The sequence below is a fragment of the Larimichthys crocea genome, chromosome XV, assembly GCF_000972845.2.
Source record: "Larimichthys crocea isolate SSNF chromosome XV, L_crocea_2.0, whole genome shotgun sequence".
NCBI lineage: Eukaryota > Metazoa > Chordata > Actinopteri > Sciaenidae > Larimichthys > Larimichthys crocea.
The window spans coordinates 14,730,316-14,748,459 of NC_040025.1; the positions used below are offsets into that span (position 1 = coordinate 14,730,316).

An 18,144-nucleotide genomic window follows, 5' to 3' on the forward strand; every position below is an offset into this window, starting at 1 on the left:
TGTAGCTCCTGTGATGAAATCTTAGTAGTAAAGAGCAACAGAAATGTGGCTTTATGTAGTGGTATTAATCTTCCCAGCATAACTTAACATTTCTTTCAGGGCAAACCTAAATTTATTTAACCATCATTTTATTTATTTGTACATCACATCACATTGTTGGTCTGCATAAAGAGTATATTACAGGAAAATTCCATGCATGGGAGTATTTATTTATAATGTTTGCTGAGTCAGAGATCTTTTTTTAAATCAGCTACTGTTTAATTGCATATTACTGAATCACAAATTTCTCTTTGATTAGTGCTGGGAGAGTACATGGTGATCCCACCAAACTCCACTGAAATCACGCATGCATGTATTTCTAGCACTGTCATTATAAAACATATGATTTTGTGTCTTCTCACGTTTTTTTGTTTTTTTTTAATTAAATTTTCTTTTGGCAGTGTGAAGTGTTTTTCTCACTGACTCTCTGATTTCCTCTCCGTATTGCCAGAACCCAGAGCAGAGGGAGCGAGCTTGGCAAGCCACACCATCTGGGAACTTTTCCCCGACCCTTAACAAAGTCGGCCCCACACAGACGTTTGCAGTTATCTACACATTATCCATGAGCTCTGCTGCTTCAGGAGCATCATATCATCATCAAAACATTTTCATCCATGTCAACAGGAGAGGAAACTGACACTGCTTGAATTTTTGTGTTTAGTTACTGTATATGCCTTTTTTTCTCTCAAAGAGTGTAGTATCCACAGTGGCAGAAAAGGCATGCAGACCAGATCAATGCCCTGCAGGGATGCTGGCAAGGGACAGAGTTTTGATAAAGCTCTTTGCAGATAACATTCCTCCCTTCTCTGCTTCCTCTCTCTTCTCTCTTGGTTTGTAGATTCAGTCTCTCCCTTTGGTTCTCACTCTTTATTTCTCTGTCTGCCAGTCTCTCTCTCTCTCTCTCTCTCTCTCTCTCTCTCTCGCTCCCTCGTTCCCTCGATGTGGTTGAGTTGATTATGGTGTTGGTCTGTAGCTAGAGGGCTTGGCATCCAAATTAAACTCTTTTTTGTCCTACGAGTGTTCAGCTAACGTGTCTCCAGAGATTAGCACACCCACTTGTTAGCTCTTGCGTGGGTGCTGCCATGCAGTGAGTGTGTGTGTGTGTGTGTGTGTGTGTGTGTGTGTGTGTGTGCCTTTGTGTGAAGGAGAGAGAAGAGAATATCACTGACTAAAGTATTTCTGTGTTTTGGGATTTGGAACTTAGCCCAATGAAAGTGTATTTACTTGTCATTAATGTTCCTGTCTATCAGGGATGTGCACACCAGGGCTAATGTCCGAGCGGTTTAATTCTACACACTGCAGTAAGCACATTCTTGTTGACCCTGAATAGTTGACCTCTAACACTGGAACCCAATCTCATGTTCTAGCAGAGGACCTGTCCACTATCTGCTTGCTTCACTTTATCTGCTTGTGATGTCCATCTGACCCAGGGTAAGAATTTCTTAAGCCGCTTCTCTCTGTGTGTGTGCTGGTGCTTTTTATTTTATCAGCCAGCACTCCCCCATTTCTCCAATAACAAACACAGGAAGCTGCTGTCGCCGGGTAGAACAGACAGAGCATGGGAGAAGAAAAGCACTACACCGCTCTACGGTCAACCTCTTGCAAACGGACTCTGGCCTCAGCTCAACGGGATACGAAACATCTGTTGGATGTGATGGCATGTCGGTTTAACAGTTTAGTCATGTCACACACATTTTGATGGATGGCGCTGAAGTGGCAAACCCCTTAAATTTGAAAATACACCATGTGACAAGCTGTGGAGGGGAGGTTGAAGGATTTAAGATCAAAGCTGGAGCATCCATCTGTGCAAAACTACAGTGATGGGAAACTGCAAAAAGAGAAGTGACGCAGTTTGGTCGTTTTTTGTGCAGAGCTGCAGTATAAATTCGAAAGTGTAGTTTCTTAGACAGTAATGTGCTGTTTGTAAAATGACTGTACAATTATGGAGACTGCACCACATGCACAAGACTGAACGCAGAAATCTAACATGTGATTACACGCCCAGGCTGAGAGAGTGAAAAGTATAAATATGTGTGTGTGTGTGTTCATATCACATATTCAGACCATGCATGTACTCTGTCCTCATAACTTTAACTTTGTGATCTGCTTTCCTCTTAATAACCCAGTTTTATTCTCCCTTTCTTATTAACTGTCTGTCTCTCTCTGCCTCCCACACTCCATCCCTCCTCCCTCTCTTGTAACTCTAGCATCTGCAGGGGACCTTCTGTTCTTCATTTAGAGCTACAGAAACACTGCTCGCTGTTGAAAACCTATACCTGGAGCCAGCTAGTCAACACAGCAAGTGCACAGCCTGTAAATTACGACTTCACACACAGAGCACGACTCGGCATTTTATCATTTTAATTATATTCATTAGTCTAAGTGATATACTTTTAAGTGTGTCATGTCTTTGCATGGGCAGATTAACAAATTAAAGAGACTACGCCAACTCTGAATTGCTTGCACTTGCATCAACTCTCATAAAATATTTACTTTGTTGTTTCTTTCTCAGTGAGGCTGCAAATACAGATATCATGTTTGTTGCAGCAGGGTTTAGTGTAAGGGAGACCACATTGTGAATAAAGGCATCTACATTTCATGATTACTTCGTGTTCCTGAACTGAGTTTGGGGTAATAATACAGGATTAGAGGAATAAAAGGAAAGAGAGCTGTTGTTCAAAGGAAGCAATAACAGGGCTTGTGCTTTTTTTTGCCTCTGGTTATGTTCTCATCCTGACTCTACCTAGCCCGGAAATGCTATGGACAAGGCTCTCATTCACGTCACACTCACACCACAAAGCTTCAAGCATCTCTGAAGGGGCCCGAGATCATAGATATGTTGAGACAGAAGAATGGTGCATTGTGTGCTGGAGGAGGTGAGAGAGAAAAAAGGCATAATGAGAGGGACAACCAGCTGAAGATAGACAGTGAGACAGATACAGAGAGAGAACGAGAGAACATTGAGATCTGGGACGTCACTTTGTCAATAAGATTGGCAGGACACCAGAGCTCCAGTGGCTTTAGTTCCCAAATGGGGAAATGGCTCTGAACACAGAACCCTCAGCCTTCCTCTGCTTTAAATCTTCTTTCTTCTCTCTCTTCTAGCTACGCCTTATTGGACTCAACTAGACATGAACTGCTGCTCTTCTCATTTTTCCACGGATCAGCTTAGTTTCTAAGAACAATCGCTGTATTATGCCCTAAAACGTAGCTTGTTGTTTGTCCCTTAGCTCCACTCTGCGCTAACATGTTCCTAGCCTTCTTCCCTCCTGCTAACCCAAATAGTTGGCTGCCCCACTCCTCTCACCCACACATACTCGCACCCCAATTGCTGCACATAATCGTACAGCGGGTGATGTCATCTTTACATGTTTATAGGCCCCCTTCACGGTCAGAATGAGTTTATGTATTTTTGCTGAGCGCCTGGTTGTACATGTTTATGTTCATCTGGTGACAGAGAACCTGCATGATGTTGATGTTTTCTTTCCTAATAGGCCCCTTAGTTTTCTCTCAGGGCCCCCATGCTGCAGTCCCAAGAACTGACTGCTTCATGACCTCCCTGTCACACCCAAACACCTTTACTTTATCCCTGCTTACCCTGACTAAAGACTCCTGCTGCAAGCCTCAGACTTGGAGACATGGGTTAATCCCTTTCAGTCTTCATTTTCTCAAATGTATCACTTTAATACCTTAAACTTTAATGAAAAGACAGATTCGAACCAGTGTAATCTGCATTCCACTGCAATGCATCCATATCCTTTTACACATCCAAGAGTATTTTTACACATCCAAGAGTATCAAGGGTATTTTATATTGATTAGTTCCATTACAGTGTAAATTACACATTTGCTTTAATACACACAGAAAACATTAAAGCCATTTTTTGAATCAAAGACAAAATGTGAAAGAAAGGATGGGTTCGGAGACAATAAGATGTCGGCACTGACTAACAAAAATATTTTTCTGTGAGGCCCTTATGAGGGTGCACATGCATTTATTGTGGCTATGTATCTGTTCTTGTACTGTATGTCTGTCCCACTGTGTGGTCTATTGGTTGGATGGTTGCTCCCGCTGTGGAAAGAGGACCAGTCCCTGAGTGTCAGTGAGACAAGAGAAGGCATCTGGGGGAATCCTCTCCACTTCCAGCAGATTATTTTCCAAGTGGACCGAAGCCAAGGTGGAGCCAGAATTACGAGGGTGGCACACCGCCCACTTCCTCACCAGCCTGCAACCACAACACAGAAACACTTAAACATACTTAGACATCTAAATCCTGTATCTGGATTTGGTTCCCACATTCATGTCCCCCTCAGGATAAATTGTAATGAAAATGATGATTCCCTGATTTTCCCTCTAGCACCATCATCACATCAAATTTCTATCTGTCCCATAAGTTTATGACCAGAGGTGCCTTAATAGCCTAGTTGTTATGATGGGGACTAGGGACTTTTCTTGCCTGTAACATCTTTTCTGTCTTTGTATTGTGTCAACTGTCAAATAAACGTAATATTTAAAAACAAACAAAAACAAAACAGCTAATAACTACAATTCCATCATCCTTAAACTGTAGTTTGTGTTTTGTGCTAACTGCTTAATGTTAACATGAAAACATCCGACACCATGACGGCATCCGCTAAACATCAGCATTGTCATTTTGAGCATGTTACCATGCTACCATTAGCACTTAGTCTGGCTGTACCTAAATACAGCCTTGGATCACTTCAGGAAATCTCTCTCCTCTGCAGTAATGACTGACTTTTGCAAGTTTTTTGTTTGAGAACATCACCTTTGGCTTCTGACTATGATTTAAAAAAAAAAACGGGGTTATTTAAATCTCATTCATAATTGTTGCTTTGGTCACCAGTGTTACTGTCTTAGATCAAATGGGACAAATAGTCTGGTGCAGTTCACAGACAGTAATAAGAAATCGCTGTGACAACAAGAGTCATTGTATTCATCTTAATGCTCATGGGGACTGTTGTTGTTCAGTCAGCTTGAATCAGTTTCTTTTACACAAGACACAGAATGTGCCATGATATCCTTCTTTACCTCTTTGCCAAGCTCCTTAGAGCCATTTCCATAGGGAGCTGCACTAGCAGAGCTAATGGCATTAGGACAGAATTGGGTAACAAGCAGGAAAGCATTTAGCTTATCCCTACTTTATGAAAATCATTCTTAAATATTCATGGAAAGTCCAATTCTACCTGATCCAATTGCTATCCAGCCTCAGCACCTGTAGGTTCTTAAACTCTCGAACGCAGCGAGGAATTTCCCCCAGGTGATTGTTGTCCAACAGGAGCTCACTCAAAGAGCGGTATGTTCCAACAAAAGAGACTCGTGCGATACCATTGTTGCTCAAGGCATTGTGGGATAGACGGAGGGACTGTAGGCCAGGCCGCAGGTGACGGAATGTGAAGGCAGGGATGTGACTGACGTTGTTGTGGTCGAGGGTCAGTTTACGGAGATGGCGAGGCAGATTCATTAGGACAGAGGTGAATTGGTTGTGGGACAGGTCCAAGGTTTCCAGAGACCTGAGAGGAAACACACAGAAGATCATGAACCATGAGATATCTACAAGATGACCTTCAAATGATGGCTGGTTGGTTGCAAAATGAATGACATCCTATCAACCTCAGCTGTTCAGTGTTAGGTAAAACGTTAACATGCAGACATGTTAAAGTAAGATGGTAATTGTTATAAAAATTAGGATTATACTGGGGTTCAGATCTTTTAACGCATATAGTGTGTGTTTCCTGTTTTTTGCACTTCCCTTATTTTGGACTGTGTTTTACTGAGGATGGCAGGGAGAGATAATTATAAATCAGTAGTTCAAGGACAGGAGAGACAAGGACGTGAGGAACAACCCTGGGAAGTAGAAGAGACAAGGATGTGAGAGACAGGCCTGAGAAGTGTCATTTTGGACAAGAAACATAATGTTCATTACTGAGCAGAAAACCAAAAAAGGAAAGTGTTATTGGGGAGATGTCCGAGACAGCCCATTTTGAGAAAATTGTCTAAGAACCAGTTGACAGAGCTCCTCAGGGAGCCTTTTCTCTCTGTAACCCCTTTTGTGTGTTGCACTGCTAAATGGTCCTTCTTGTACAAGAATAATAAATTCATCTTAAACTTTGATACTTTGAATCCAGTCCTCCTTATTCAAGAGTTCTTCCTTAAAAAAATCTTGTAACAGTAATCATGGTAAGATTACACCTAAATACAATAAGAGACACTTCTCCTCTGCCTGCAAGGATTTTCACTGCAGACCTTGTGTCTTATGGTTTCTGGACTCCTGCACAGTTCTGCTTGGGAGGCAGGGAGTCATAAGTGAAGGGTAGAAGGCAGGGCTGTGGGGGAATCATGGGGCAGCAGAAGGGGAGCAAATAATGTGTCTTGGGGGTACAGTGTAAGAGAGCATGGCAGTTTGAGGGTGGATTTGTGAGTTGCGAATAATGGATATGAAAATGTTTGGTTTGCAGGAAAGAGAATGAACAGCCATAGAGGGTGGATTGATTTCAGGGATCTGAGACAGAGATGTAGTACAGGGGTTCAGTGTTTTTGTTGGAAGAGCCCACACAGCTGTTGTGAGTTTACAGCACAGCTCACAGCAGGGGATGGACCTCATTTCCTGTTCTTCCACCGTTCATATGCCACACTGAACAGCCAATGGGCCCAGAACACCTTAAGGTGAGCAGCCAATGACCACACAGTGAAATGAAATAAAGACCAATGAGGAGAGAGAGTGAAGGGTTATGGATGTGGGAGACGCTTAGACTGGCATCTGTTTGAATGATGTTCAATGCCTCAGCATTTCTGCTACTCGTAAAGGTGACTTACAGTGAGACCCCTGCATTAACTCCTCTCCCTTGAACTTTACAACTCCCAGGATACATTAATCATTGGTGTTTTTGCAAGGTTTTGGTTAGGAGTTACATTTCTATGAGACCAATCATGTGTGACAATGAGAAGGGGTTAAAACCTTAAATCAATCAAAACATTGCCACCTTAATCAATTTATGATCATTTGTCTGTATCACTCATGGCTAGCAAGAATTCTTCCTCCCTCAGTTTGGTCGAACAAGGTCCACTATGGACTTCATGAAACCTGAGGATGTTTACATGCCTTTTTATTTAAGAGAGGTATAATAAAACATCACGTTAATACAACCATAAATTTTTCAATGAAAACAATGTTAAGACACAGGGGAGGGAGCACAATGGCAGATTTAACTCAAAACACACAGGCCAACTCTCACAGAATGCACAGCAGGCTTTTTGTTTAACATATATGTATTGTGGCAGTTATGGGTTGTGGAGAAAATGTGGTTTCTGCTTGAGAGTTAAACCCTCAGTTATATATCTCTACTATCTCTCGCGCTATATATAGCTCTATCCATTTCACAAGACTAGTTCAGACCAGTTGTTTGCTGCTGATTTGTATTCTAAATCTTTGCCAGGAAGCTCAGCAGCAGTCCGCCGCTGCTTAGAGCTCCACATGGTATTAATGAGCGGAGGGACACAGTCTTCTCTTCTCATAGTCCTCCACCCTCTACACTCCCACTTTCTGGCACCTACACACACATCAACACACACGCAAGCAACCCCGTCTATATGCAACATGATGTGAAGAAGAAACATGAATGCATATGCAGACAAATAAACATGTTCATAGAAACAGACATGTACATACAAACGCAAATATGTGAGATTCCAAACGAAAAATACACACAAATAGATACGATACATACAGTATATTTAAACACGAGGGTACGCTCATGCACTCCCTTTCCAACAATAATTTATTACTTCATTTCTAAAGTATTTATAGAGGCACACAGCACTTACATAAAACCAAATGTGTTTGAGTGAACTAATGTGTGTGTTTTTGTGCAAAGCATGGCCGGGAATAATCAGGCTGATGGCCTGCTCATCCTTGGGATTGTGGGTTCTAATGGGAACCAGCACACAGAAGGGTTTGTCTCGCTGCCCCAAACACACAAGTATAATACACACGGTTCAGTGTGTGTAAGTCCACTGTGCCAGCAGTACACAAGCTGGCTTACGCACTTTGGCAACCTAAGAAGGATATGTGATGTAACCAGGCACAGTGGTTGCTACAAGGAGGCTAGACAGATGAAAACTGAGTGATGGATGGCAGCACATCATGGTACAGGCTTCTATGTGCACTGCATTTATGAAGCTGATATCCAGGAGTGAAGAAATCAAGTAAAACTTGTTAGTCTTCCTACTAACATTCACCAACTCTGGTTTGGTAGAAATAAACCCTTAATTCACAGAGAAAGATGTGAAAATATAAACAGGCTGCAATGGTATGAACGTAATTTGGACAAGTGCATCTATCAAAATACATCCACTAAATGTGACACTGACAGGCTCAGACTGTTATTCTATGTCTGGCAACCTTATGGAAAGCATCTGTTTAACCAGAAACAGCCAATATATCACTTTCGCTCACCACCATACTCCATTCATCACAGACTTTTTTGCTGGAAGGCAACGGTGCTAACCACATGCACTCATGACCATCCTGGCCACAGGCATGAAGACTAGGCCAGGAGGGGGAAGGTCAATGGCCCTTTGGCCCCCCCAATTTATGGCCCTGTCCCACATTCTTTTTATAAAGCGAATCACTGTACCTCCAGCACCACTATAACACAACATGATAAAAAAGATCTTTTAGTCATTCCCATCCACCCTGTTGGTGTCTGTAGACTGGAAGGTGTCCGAAGTGTAACCACGACCTGAAACTGAATTATTTACTTCAAGTCAGGCCTGGTTCTACAAGGTGTAAAACATTCAGCAATCAGTTTAATATTTTGAACTTGTGTGGTTCATACATGTGCAGCAGTGCAACGTGCCAAATGTCTGACTGAAGGTGAATATAGAACAGCAGGTGTGGTGATCATTAAATACTCTTTCAGCCAGTCATGGCTCTGGTCTCATGGCTCTGAAACAGCTGTGCCAGTCACAGTTTTTCTGAAGTAAATCCGGAGCCCCTGATCCGGCTGTATAAACAAGACACGGAGCAGCTTGGAGAGCAACACACAGAGGGTGTGACGTCACTCTCTGCTCAGGACACCATTACTTCACTATATCTTTACATAACAAATACTTGTTTGCTGCTCTATTAATGTTCTAAATCTCTGTGTATTTTGTGCAGTGGTGGGAGCATATGTTTTTCCATTTACATAAGCTTATTACGAAACCAATTTGTGCTGGTCTGAAGATGACAGAGCTTTTATTCCAAGTCTCATTGGGCTTGGACAAAACATAAAACATAACACAACAGACACACTGTGATGATCACTGAACATGTGGCTACGCAGCCTGAGCCGGCAGTGATGATTAATCTTCATAGAGATCCTGTCCAGCAACAGCCTCTCTATCAAAATGATACAACTAATTAAAACCAAATTGACAAAAAAAAATATATTATGTGATCAGGCCAAACTGCTATGTGTTTCATCACACTGCCTCTTTGTCACTTATGAATTAATACTTTTGGCAGCAACTTGTATTCTAAGATATTTTTATTTAATATCTAAATTGTCATAACTGAAAGGCTTGTTCCTGTGTTTTGATCTGAACACATACATTTTGTACTGACATCGGGTCACATTTCTTAATGTGTTTACTACTTCTCTTTTGTCAAGCTGGAGAACAAGAATATTTTCCCTCTACTGTTGAGTTCCTCCACTTTCAGGCAGCTGGTTAACATGATACCCTCTCCAGACGACCAGCAGATGGCCAGGATAATACTAACAGGATAATAATAATAATACATATTCTTTTTATGATAGGCTATATACACAACACAGCAGTTAGGTCATTATATGGTGCTGAAACCACTTTAATTTGTCCATTTTGATTTTGAATGATATATTCATTTTGTTTTTTTCAATGATTTTCAGTATTCTTTGAGAAAAAATAGTTTTGTGATTTGGGTATGTCATGTGTGCAGTGTGCAGCTACTGGAGGAACAGTACTGAAATGAAAGTTTTAGGCATATTACCAATGGCAGTTACTTCATGGTGGAAGTAATCAGTAAAGTAATTGAGTTACATCTTAATGTGGTCACTAGTCACTAGAATTATTACAATTATTATAGTAATTGCTGACAAACAGCTGATGACACATTTACGAGGAACGCCCTGTAGTATTGAGTTATTTAGGCAGAAGGTCCAGATCACTATTAATTTTCCAATAAAAATGTTTGACAGCATAAGATAAAAGCTTAACTGAAAACATATTACCAATTATATACTTTTTTTGTTTTTTGTTTTATTGTTTTAAATGACGTTTATGTGACTTTAATCCATGAAAATAATTTAAAACATGTTCTGGTTGTGTCAGTGAAAATGTGGAGTTGTGCTTATTGGCAGCAGCGATGTGATTATTGCCAGGTGCGTGTGCGTGCCTGTGTGTGTGTGTGTGTGTGTGTGTGTGTGTGTGCGTATGTGCGTGTTTTACATGTGCATATTAGATGGTATCTGCTAGTCGAGTCCCTGAAGAGAGACCCTTATCTAGTACAGAAGAACTCAGCGAAATGTCATTAAAGTATCAAAAGTATTCATTATGCAGAAAATGTCATGCTGTCATTATCGTTATATATTTTATTACTGAATCATTATTACTGATGCTTTAATGTGTAAGTCATATTTTTCTGTTGTAGTCTGCTTCATACACTGACTGTGATGAGAGAAGTACTCGAAGTACTCATTTAGTTAGGCAAAACCACAAAAGTACTGGCATCAAAATAGACATAAAGTACCAGAAGTAAAAGTAATCATTATAGAGAATGGCCCATTTCAGAATAATTTGTATTATTACATCACTGATAGATTAATTGTTGATTAATTTGAAATCATTTATATACTGCTGTGTAGCTTAATCTCTTATAACATTTTATTTGTTATAATGTTTTGTATTAATCTGACTCTGTGAAATAATTAGTAACTCATTTTGTTAAATACATGTAACTGAAAAATACAATAACTCCCTATGAAATTGAGTGGATTTGAGGTATACATGCAAATGGCCATACTCATGTAAAGTACAAGAACCTAAAAACTGGACTCAAGTACGTTACTTGAAGATAATTAATTTCCATCTCTGTTTGTTAAGCATATGGATATATTTACATGAGGTCATGATGTTGGCAGTCAGCCCAGTCTACGTGAGAGATCTCAGGTCTAAACTCCCCAGCTCTCTCTAACCTTTCCACGGTAGCCTCCCATCACTGAACCCCAGCAGGAGGTAATAATAACACTGACTCAGTGACATGGAACAGACAAGCTCCACTAACCAGAGCTGGCATTGCAGTTTATTTTACCATTAAGCAATTGACTTCTCAGTCTGTTTCTCCTTTTTCTGATTATTTCTCCTAAAACTTCTGCAGAGCTACATGATGAACACATTCCTCCACAAGCAGCTGAATGTGGATTTTAATTATTAAATGTCTGCAGAATAATATATAATCCGAACTACAGGGTGGTGTCTTGTTTTATCAAATTTGTGAGCTCCTTTGGCGTGCATAAAGAGGTTTAAGATCTTTTAACTAAATTCTCAAAAAACTGGGCCAAAAAGTGTTGGGTTTATGTTTTTGTTTGGTCTATTTTCTCATTTTTATATTTATATTTTCTTTATTTTTTGATGTCAGTCATCGGTACAATTCAAAGTCTCTCCAGTTTCACTTTCCTGTCTTGCTTTACCATTTTCTTCTCCTCAGTTTTCCCTGAAGCTCCCACTGTGGTTCACAAGGATCCCAGGGAGCAGAGAAAAAGCCCACTGGAATTCACTATATTTAAACAACACTCACACTCACACACACATACCATCATCATCATAGACACATCGAGACATACAAACACACCCGTAGTTGCCCTCAAGCTCTCCCTCACACATGCCTGCTCATCTAAGTACACAAGGTTAGCTGTCATAACTTACGTGGTATGTGATGTGTGTGTGTGTGCGTGTTTGTGTTTGTGTGAGTGTGTGTGTGTGTGTGTGTGTGTGTGTGAGAGAGAGAGAGAGAGAGAGAAAGAGAAAGAGAGAATTCATTTGGCAAATTTGCCAAACATAATAAAGGAGCTAAAAGTGCTGATCTGGATTATATGTGAGTGTGTTTCTGTGTGTGAATCAGAGCATCAGTTTCAACTATTCATATTGATGATAGTGCCACAACATCAACTGCTTAAACACCAAGAATGATAACAAAGAGCTCAGAATCCCAAACAGCACCAGTCTACCCTCTTGTGGCTAGCAGAGGAACTGCAGAACATTATTTTTTATCAGTAGCTCTGGGTGGATGGATGGACATACTTGAGATGGGCCCAGGCGTAAGCGTCGATGCCTTGCTCATGCAGCAGGTTGTGACTGAGGTCCAGCACTTTCAAATGGATGCAGCCCCTCAGTGCCTCCTCTCTCACCTCCTCAATCAGATTCTTATTTATCTCCAGCTCCTGGATGAAAAGAAAGACACAAACAGATCCCAGCTCCTTTAGCTGATCCTAACATTTTAAGGAGGATTTCTCTCCACAGGATTTAGTAAGTGATACCAGTGTACCTGAAGAGAGGGAGGAAGGCCCAGAGGGAGGGAACGAAAGCGGTTGTTGTCCAACTGGAGGCTCAAAAGTCTTTCAAGTGGTCTGAAGGCTTCTGATGATACACTGCCCTCATGGAGAGTATTCTCCTCCAGCTCCAGGTTCAACAGCTTCATCGAACCTAGAAGGGAATATTAAATAATACTATTATTATTATACAAGATTTTGTTTCTCTCCCGTGTACACAGACACAAGTCCTACCTTTGAAACAGAGAGGGGTGAGCGCACTGAGTTTGTTGTTGTTAATCTTGAGCTCCTCCAGAGATGAAGGCAGTTCTGGAATCCTGGTGAGCTGGTTGCCATCCAGGTTCAGCTTCTTCAGAAAGGTCAAGTTCTACATGACAAGCAGCAGAAAAGAAGGGTGAATGAGCCAGAAAGATAAAACCGACAAAATGGTTAGTGGCCTGAAAAAAAAAAATCTAGGATTTTTTGACTTGCCAAGCGGGACACAAGTTCACAGAAATACACCAAATGGGGGAATGTCAAATCTGTGCATCTCGTCCATGTCATCTATCATGTCGTATTTTTAGTAAAGCCACTCTGTGTGGCTCCTCAGTGAAAGCTACTGTGGTTGATGTGTGTCAAGTAAAAGCAGTGGACTGAATCTTTTGCAGTGTCCCTCCAGCCAGTCCATCAGTCCTCTGTCATTACTGGGATGTGAGGACAAAATAAAGCAATATCTTCCTCTAAAAATAATTTCCTTTTATTCTCCACATCATTGGCTGCAGCTGTTTTCCAACTGGTCTGTCCAGCCAATACTGTGAGAGTATGCTGATGGTGACGTGTAATGATTGGTCAGAGTGTGGTAGGCTGCCTCAGTGTGGTCAGGATCTGTGTTTGGCCTGTGGTCATTTAGAGGTTAGACCAGAGGTTATTCTTAGAAAAGATTAGTTAATGCAATTTTCAGTGCTCTTTTATTACAGTAATGATACAGGATGAAGTCTGCTTTTTTATTTTAATTAGATGTAAAGTGACTTATAAAACAGGCTTTTTATTTTAATTAGATGTAAAGTGACTTATAAAACAGGCTCGGAACTCACAAACTAACTCATTCACATTTAGCAGGTTGCAGATTCTCCACAAGAGGGAGCTTTTTGGGCAATATCAGACTGATTCGACACGTGAAAACCTATGCCACCTGTAGGAAAGGAAAAATAATATGTGCAGTTGATATTTAACATTTAATTAATACCCCAAATAGAAATTCAATATATATATATATTCACCTTATAGTGCTGAAAACATCATGTTTTAGCTGTAAGGCTTTTAAGTGATCTTATCATTTATTTCCTTCATTTTGGAAAAGTGAGCCTACATGTTAATTGATTTAAATAATTTATAAGAATATAGTTTTAAAAATGCACATTTTTGTTTGTTGTCTCTTCTGTTTGGGCTCTCCTATTTGTTTTTTTCTCTTTTTAAGTCTGGTTAGGACACCATGTTTCTCTCTCTAGAAAAGTTGACACTGAAAAATATGCAACAAAATAGAAACAAATAACTGTCACAGCTTTAACAGTCAGTGACCGCAGGCAGAGCAGGCTGGACTGGTACTTCAGGTTTTAGACTGCTAGTTCTGCAGCATTTCTGTATTATGACACATACCTTATGTAACAAAAAATATTAAATTCCACTGATTCTTCACTTGAACACTAATGAAGTGACATGTTTACATGTGCAGAATATAACTTTATTGGTGTGTTGTACTTGCAGATGAGTATTAGACTGGATTGTTGAGACTGACAGTGTGTAGACAGCTGTGTTGGCTGGAGACTGATAATATGCTCACAGAGCGGTGTTACTCACAGACAGGGGGTTTTGGCCGAACGACTCATCATCCAGTTTGTTATTGCTCAGGTCCAGTGTTTCCAGGTTCAGCAAACCAGAGAAATCTTCAGGAGCGATGACTCTGATGTTGTTCTCTTTAAAGATAAATCACATGGTATTATATATGATGGAGTACATGTAGTGGAATTGTTTAATATGACATGTAAAGACATAAGGGACTGCATTAGGCTCACAGGTCATGTCATGTTGACATGGGTGCTGGAACTTTAGTTTTGATGCTGATATAAATAATATAATCAGTGATATTGAACTTTTGGTGGCCTAGGCATTTTTGCTGAATACAAGGTACTACTGTGATTGTAACAGCAAATCAAACTGAAATGTATGAATTATATTAATAATGAAATAAAATATAGGCCTGGAGTCAATAAGAACTATTTGCAACCTTAATAAATCAGCACATACCATAATCAATATCATAGCTGTATTACTTTTTAGGGCATCTACTTCTATTTTGTATCATCTCACTAACCACAAACATACAAACCTCTCTTTGATTAATCTACCATCACAACATATACACACATACACACCTGCCACGTCCAGGTTTGTGGCCAGCAGGTTGTGGATGATTGGCAGGTGAGTCAGGCCGATGCCCCTGCAGCTGATTTCTCTGTCAGCAGTCTGACACTTGCTGAGAGGAGACTCTGTAAAGCTGGAGAGTGTTTCTGTTTGATTGCTGGGTGACTCAGTTGGCTCTTCTTCTTCTTCTTCCTCCTCCTCCTCCTCCTCTTCTTCCTCCTCCTCTTCCTCCTCCTCCTCTTCCTCTTCTTCCTCTTCCTTATACAGAAAGTTTAAAAATAATTACATGGCAGATAATTTACTCAAGGGAGCGATTTAATAAGTTTAAGCAAAGCCTTATTTGTACAAAACATTCAAACCTCCTCCTCTTCGTCATCATCATCGTCATCATCATCTTCATCATCGTCATCATCATCATCATCATCTTCCTCCTCCTCCTCCTCCTTCTTTTGTGTTTTCCCTTGATCCATAAGCCGCCACTTTTCAGCATGAAGCTCCTTGAGTACAGTCATGAGAGCACCGGTCTCTTCTCCCTTTCCACGCCTCGTCCAGCCCATTAGAGGTTGCCCCAGGCCTGCCTACAATAACCAGCAGACAGTCACTGACAAGATTCACCAAGAGTAAATCAACATTCACCAGATAGATGATAAAATATACTCTTTATTTTTATTTTTTTTTTACTTTTTCCTTTAACTATAAATATACATGTATGTGCTCATACAGCAGAATGAAGTGCCATACTATTCTATATGCATTGCCCTCCACTGTGGCTGCATGTTTCCTCTTCCCCCAGGCACCTCTCCTTCTTCTGCCAACTTGCAGCTTCCTGAAATCAGCTCCTTGGTGCTCCCTCTCATCCCCTGCTTCCATGTGGAGACGCTCATCCTCACTCTCTTCTTCATAAAGCAGAGCAAAAAAAAAAAACAGTTACAAACATGAAGAATAAAAATGTATTTATTCTGTTGACTAAGCTGAATACCTTTAAACTATTTCTGTTATTTAAGAACTTATTAGCCAAGATCATACAGACAGAAACAGACAAAAGCATCATCTTACCAGCAGGGAGGACTGCATTTGAAACATGTGTATCTCCTGTATCAATTCCTGGTGGAACGGTTGTCGTTTCTAATCCAGGTGCCTCCAATGAGGATTCCACGTATGCATCCAAGTCTTGTAAAGAGTTTAGGCTTTGTCCTGATAAAACTGTGCCACACAGACACATGAACATGACATATGTCCTTGGTATTGGCATGGTTGGATTTTCACTCAAGCTGTTTCAGTCTAAAGAGAAGTCCAAAGCCTTTAGATCTTCGGGGCTGATGCAAGGATGAAGCAAATCCACTGAAAGTGCACAAGAGTTGTTTCTTGACAGGATAATTCTCCAAAACACCCCTAGAATTTGGGATTACTTTGGGAACACTTTCTGTGAAAGCTGTGGTGCAGTTTCTCTGTTGTTGATCAGCTAAAAGCAAGTACTAAAACATATTGCACATGCCCTCCAACTCAGAGTGAACGCTGAAGTGAAGAAAGAGCAAGAGGGTGGGAAGGAATATCTAGGAGAAGGAGAGGTTTAAAAAAAAATGCCCAAAAAATCTCACATTGTTAATAAAGGCCCTTGTTCGTCGTACCATGAAATATACAGACCCGCCCTGCTCCTCCTTGTCATGTCACGTCTCCACACCCTTTCATAACTGTCTGCTAAAACTAGGTGAAAAGCAGATATTTGTGGAGGAGATGAGGCAGACAGGGAGCAAAAGATAGAAACTGGAGCACAATAAGTTTCATACACCTGTGACAGATTCTAGTTGGACATTATCATGTGGGTTGACACATGAATTTGTGATCCACTGTCAGTTTTGTGTTTTTCGCCTGATGTTGGACCTTTTCCAACAGGAGACAGTCAGTAGACAGTTCAGGTCGGAGACAACCGTGTTTGGCCGAGCTCCACTGGCATCTACGTATAAAAGCAAACATGACCTCTGAGAAATCAACAATGAGCCTGTCTTTACATTTTGTACATACATACTGTCTGGATATATATATGTACTGTGATGCTTACACATGTAGTCTGGTGTGTAAGCACCACACTCACCGCTAAACCAAGCAGGTGCCACTGGATGAGTGTTGAGCCAAACTGGGATTTTCACTGTGGGGTGAAAGTTGCTGACAGCCCCTCTTTATTTGCTCTGTGACCACACATACACACTAAACCTGTCAAAATGTGTGTGCATGTTGCCATATCCCAGACAGCAGCTTCTGTAATTTAACAAGATCCAGTCAATATGATTTTATGTGATCATATAGATATGGGCTGAAGATGTATGCGTTAATTTTTTTGGCTGGTTTTGTTTTTCTGTATCCAAAACTCAGATGATGAGACAGAGACAACAGTAGAGTCCAGACATATTCCAAATGGCACGTCGGACAGTTTAACAGTAAACACTGAAACACTCAGGTCCTGATTTGTTCTTCCAAGGTAAATGGTGATGTGTCCAAAGACTATTCATTTATATCCTGACAGGAACATGCAGTAATCCACTAACCACAATCAACCCTTCCTTAACCTCAGTCTAACAACACCCTGGATTAACAATTTCCACTGCAGAAAATGGTGCAGCAGCCTACGACTCATCCAACATAAATAATCTAGTCACTAGTTTAGGACTCAAAGCACTTTTATTCATCTCTGCTGAGACGTTTTGTCCTTTCTCTGCCATTTTAGCACAATCTTACAGTCTCGTTTTCGCAGAATAAAAAAAAAAGGTATCCTAGACAGTGTGACCACTGCCAGCTCTAAAACATCTGACGCATATCTGTAAAAGCCACATGTAGCAAACATTCAATAAAGGTAAAACAAGACTAGGAGTCTACAGCCACGCTAGCAGCTATGTGAGACTGCACTTCAGTACAATGGTAGTTTAAGTCAGATGCTAAAGCCAGCATGCCAAGATGCAGACATTAGGCATGTAGGTATATTTACCATGTTTATGATCTTTTAGTATGTCAACATACTAACATTTCCTAATTAGCAGTAAGACATAGACAAAGAAAGATATAAAGTCAGGGGAATGACCATTGTCCTTTGGGTGCATCTTCTGGGCACAATGAATCAGTACAA

General features: G+C 40.7%; 1 protein-coding gene across 1 annotated transcript; it reads right to left on the bottom strand.

Annotated features, from left to right (window-relative positions):
* Window positions 1-3,959: 3,959 nt before the first annotated feature.
* On the bottom strand, window positions 3,960-15,199 carry si:dkey-32e6.6 (extracellular matrix protein 2). Its single transcript, XM_027288814.1, has 7 exons — window positions 15,038-15,199; window positions 14,463-14,578; window positions 12,861-12,993; window positions 12,623-12,780; window positions 12,379-12,518; window positions 5,244-5,570; window positions 3,960-4,264 (listed from the first exon to the last, which is right to left on the bottom strand). The coding sequence occupies exons 4-7, from the start codon at window positions 12,773-12,775 to the stop codon at window positions 4,087-4,089; spliced, it is 798 nt and encodes a 265-aa protein (XP_027144615.1). The 5' UTR covers window positions 12,776-12,780; window positions 12,861-12,993; window positions 14,463-14,578; window positions 15,038-15,199; the 3' UTR covers window positions 3,960-4,086.
* Window positions 15,200-18,144: the final 2,945 nt, after the last annotated feature.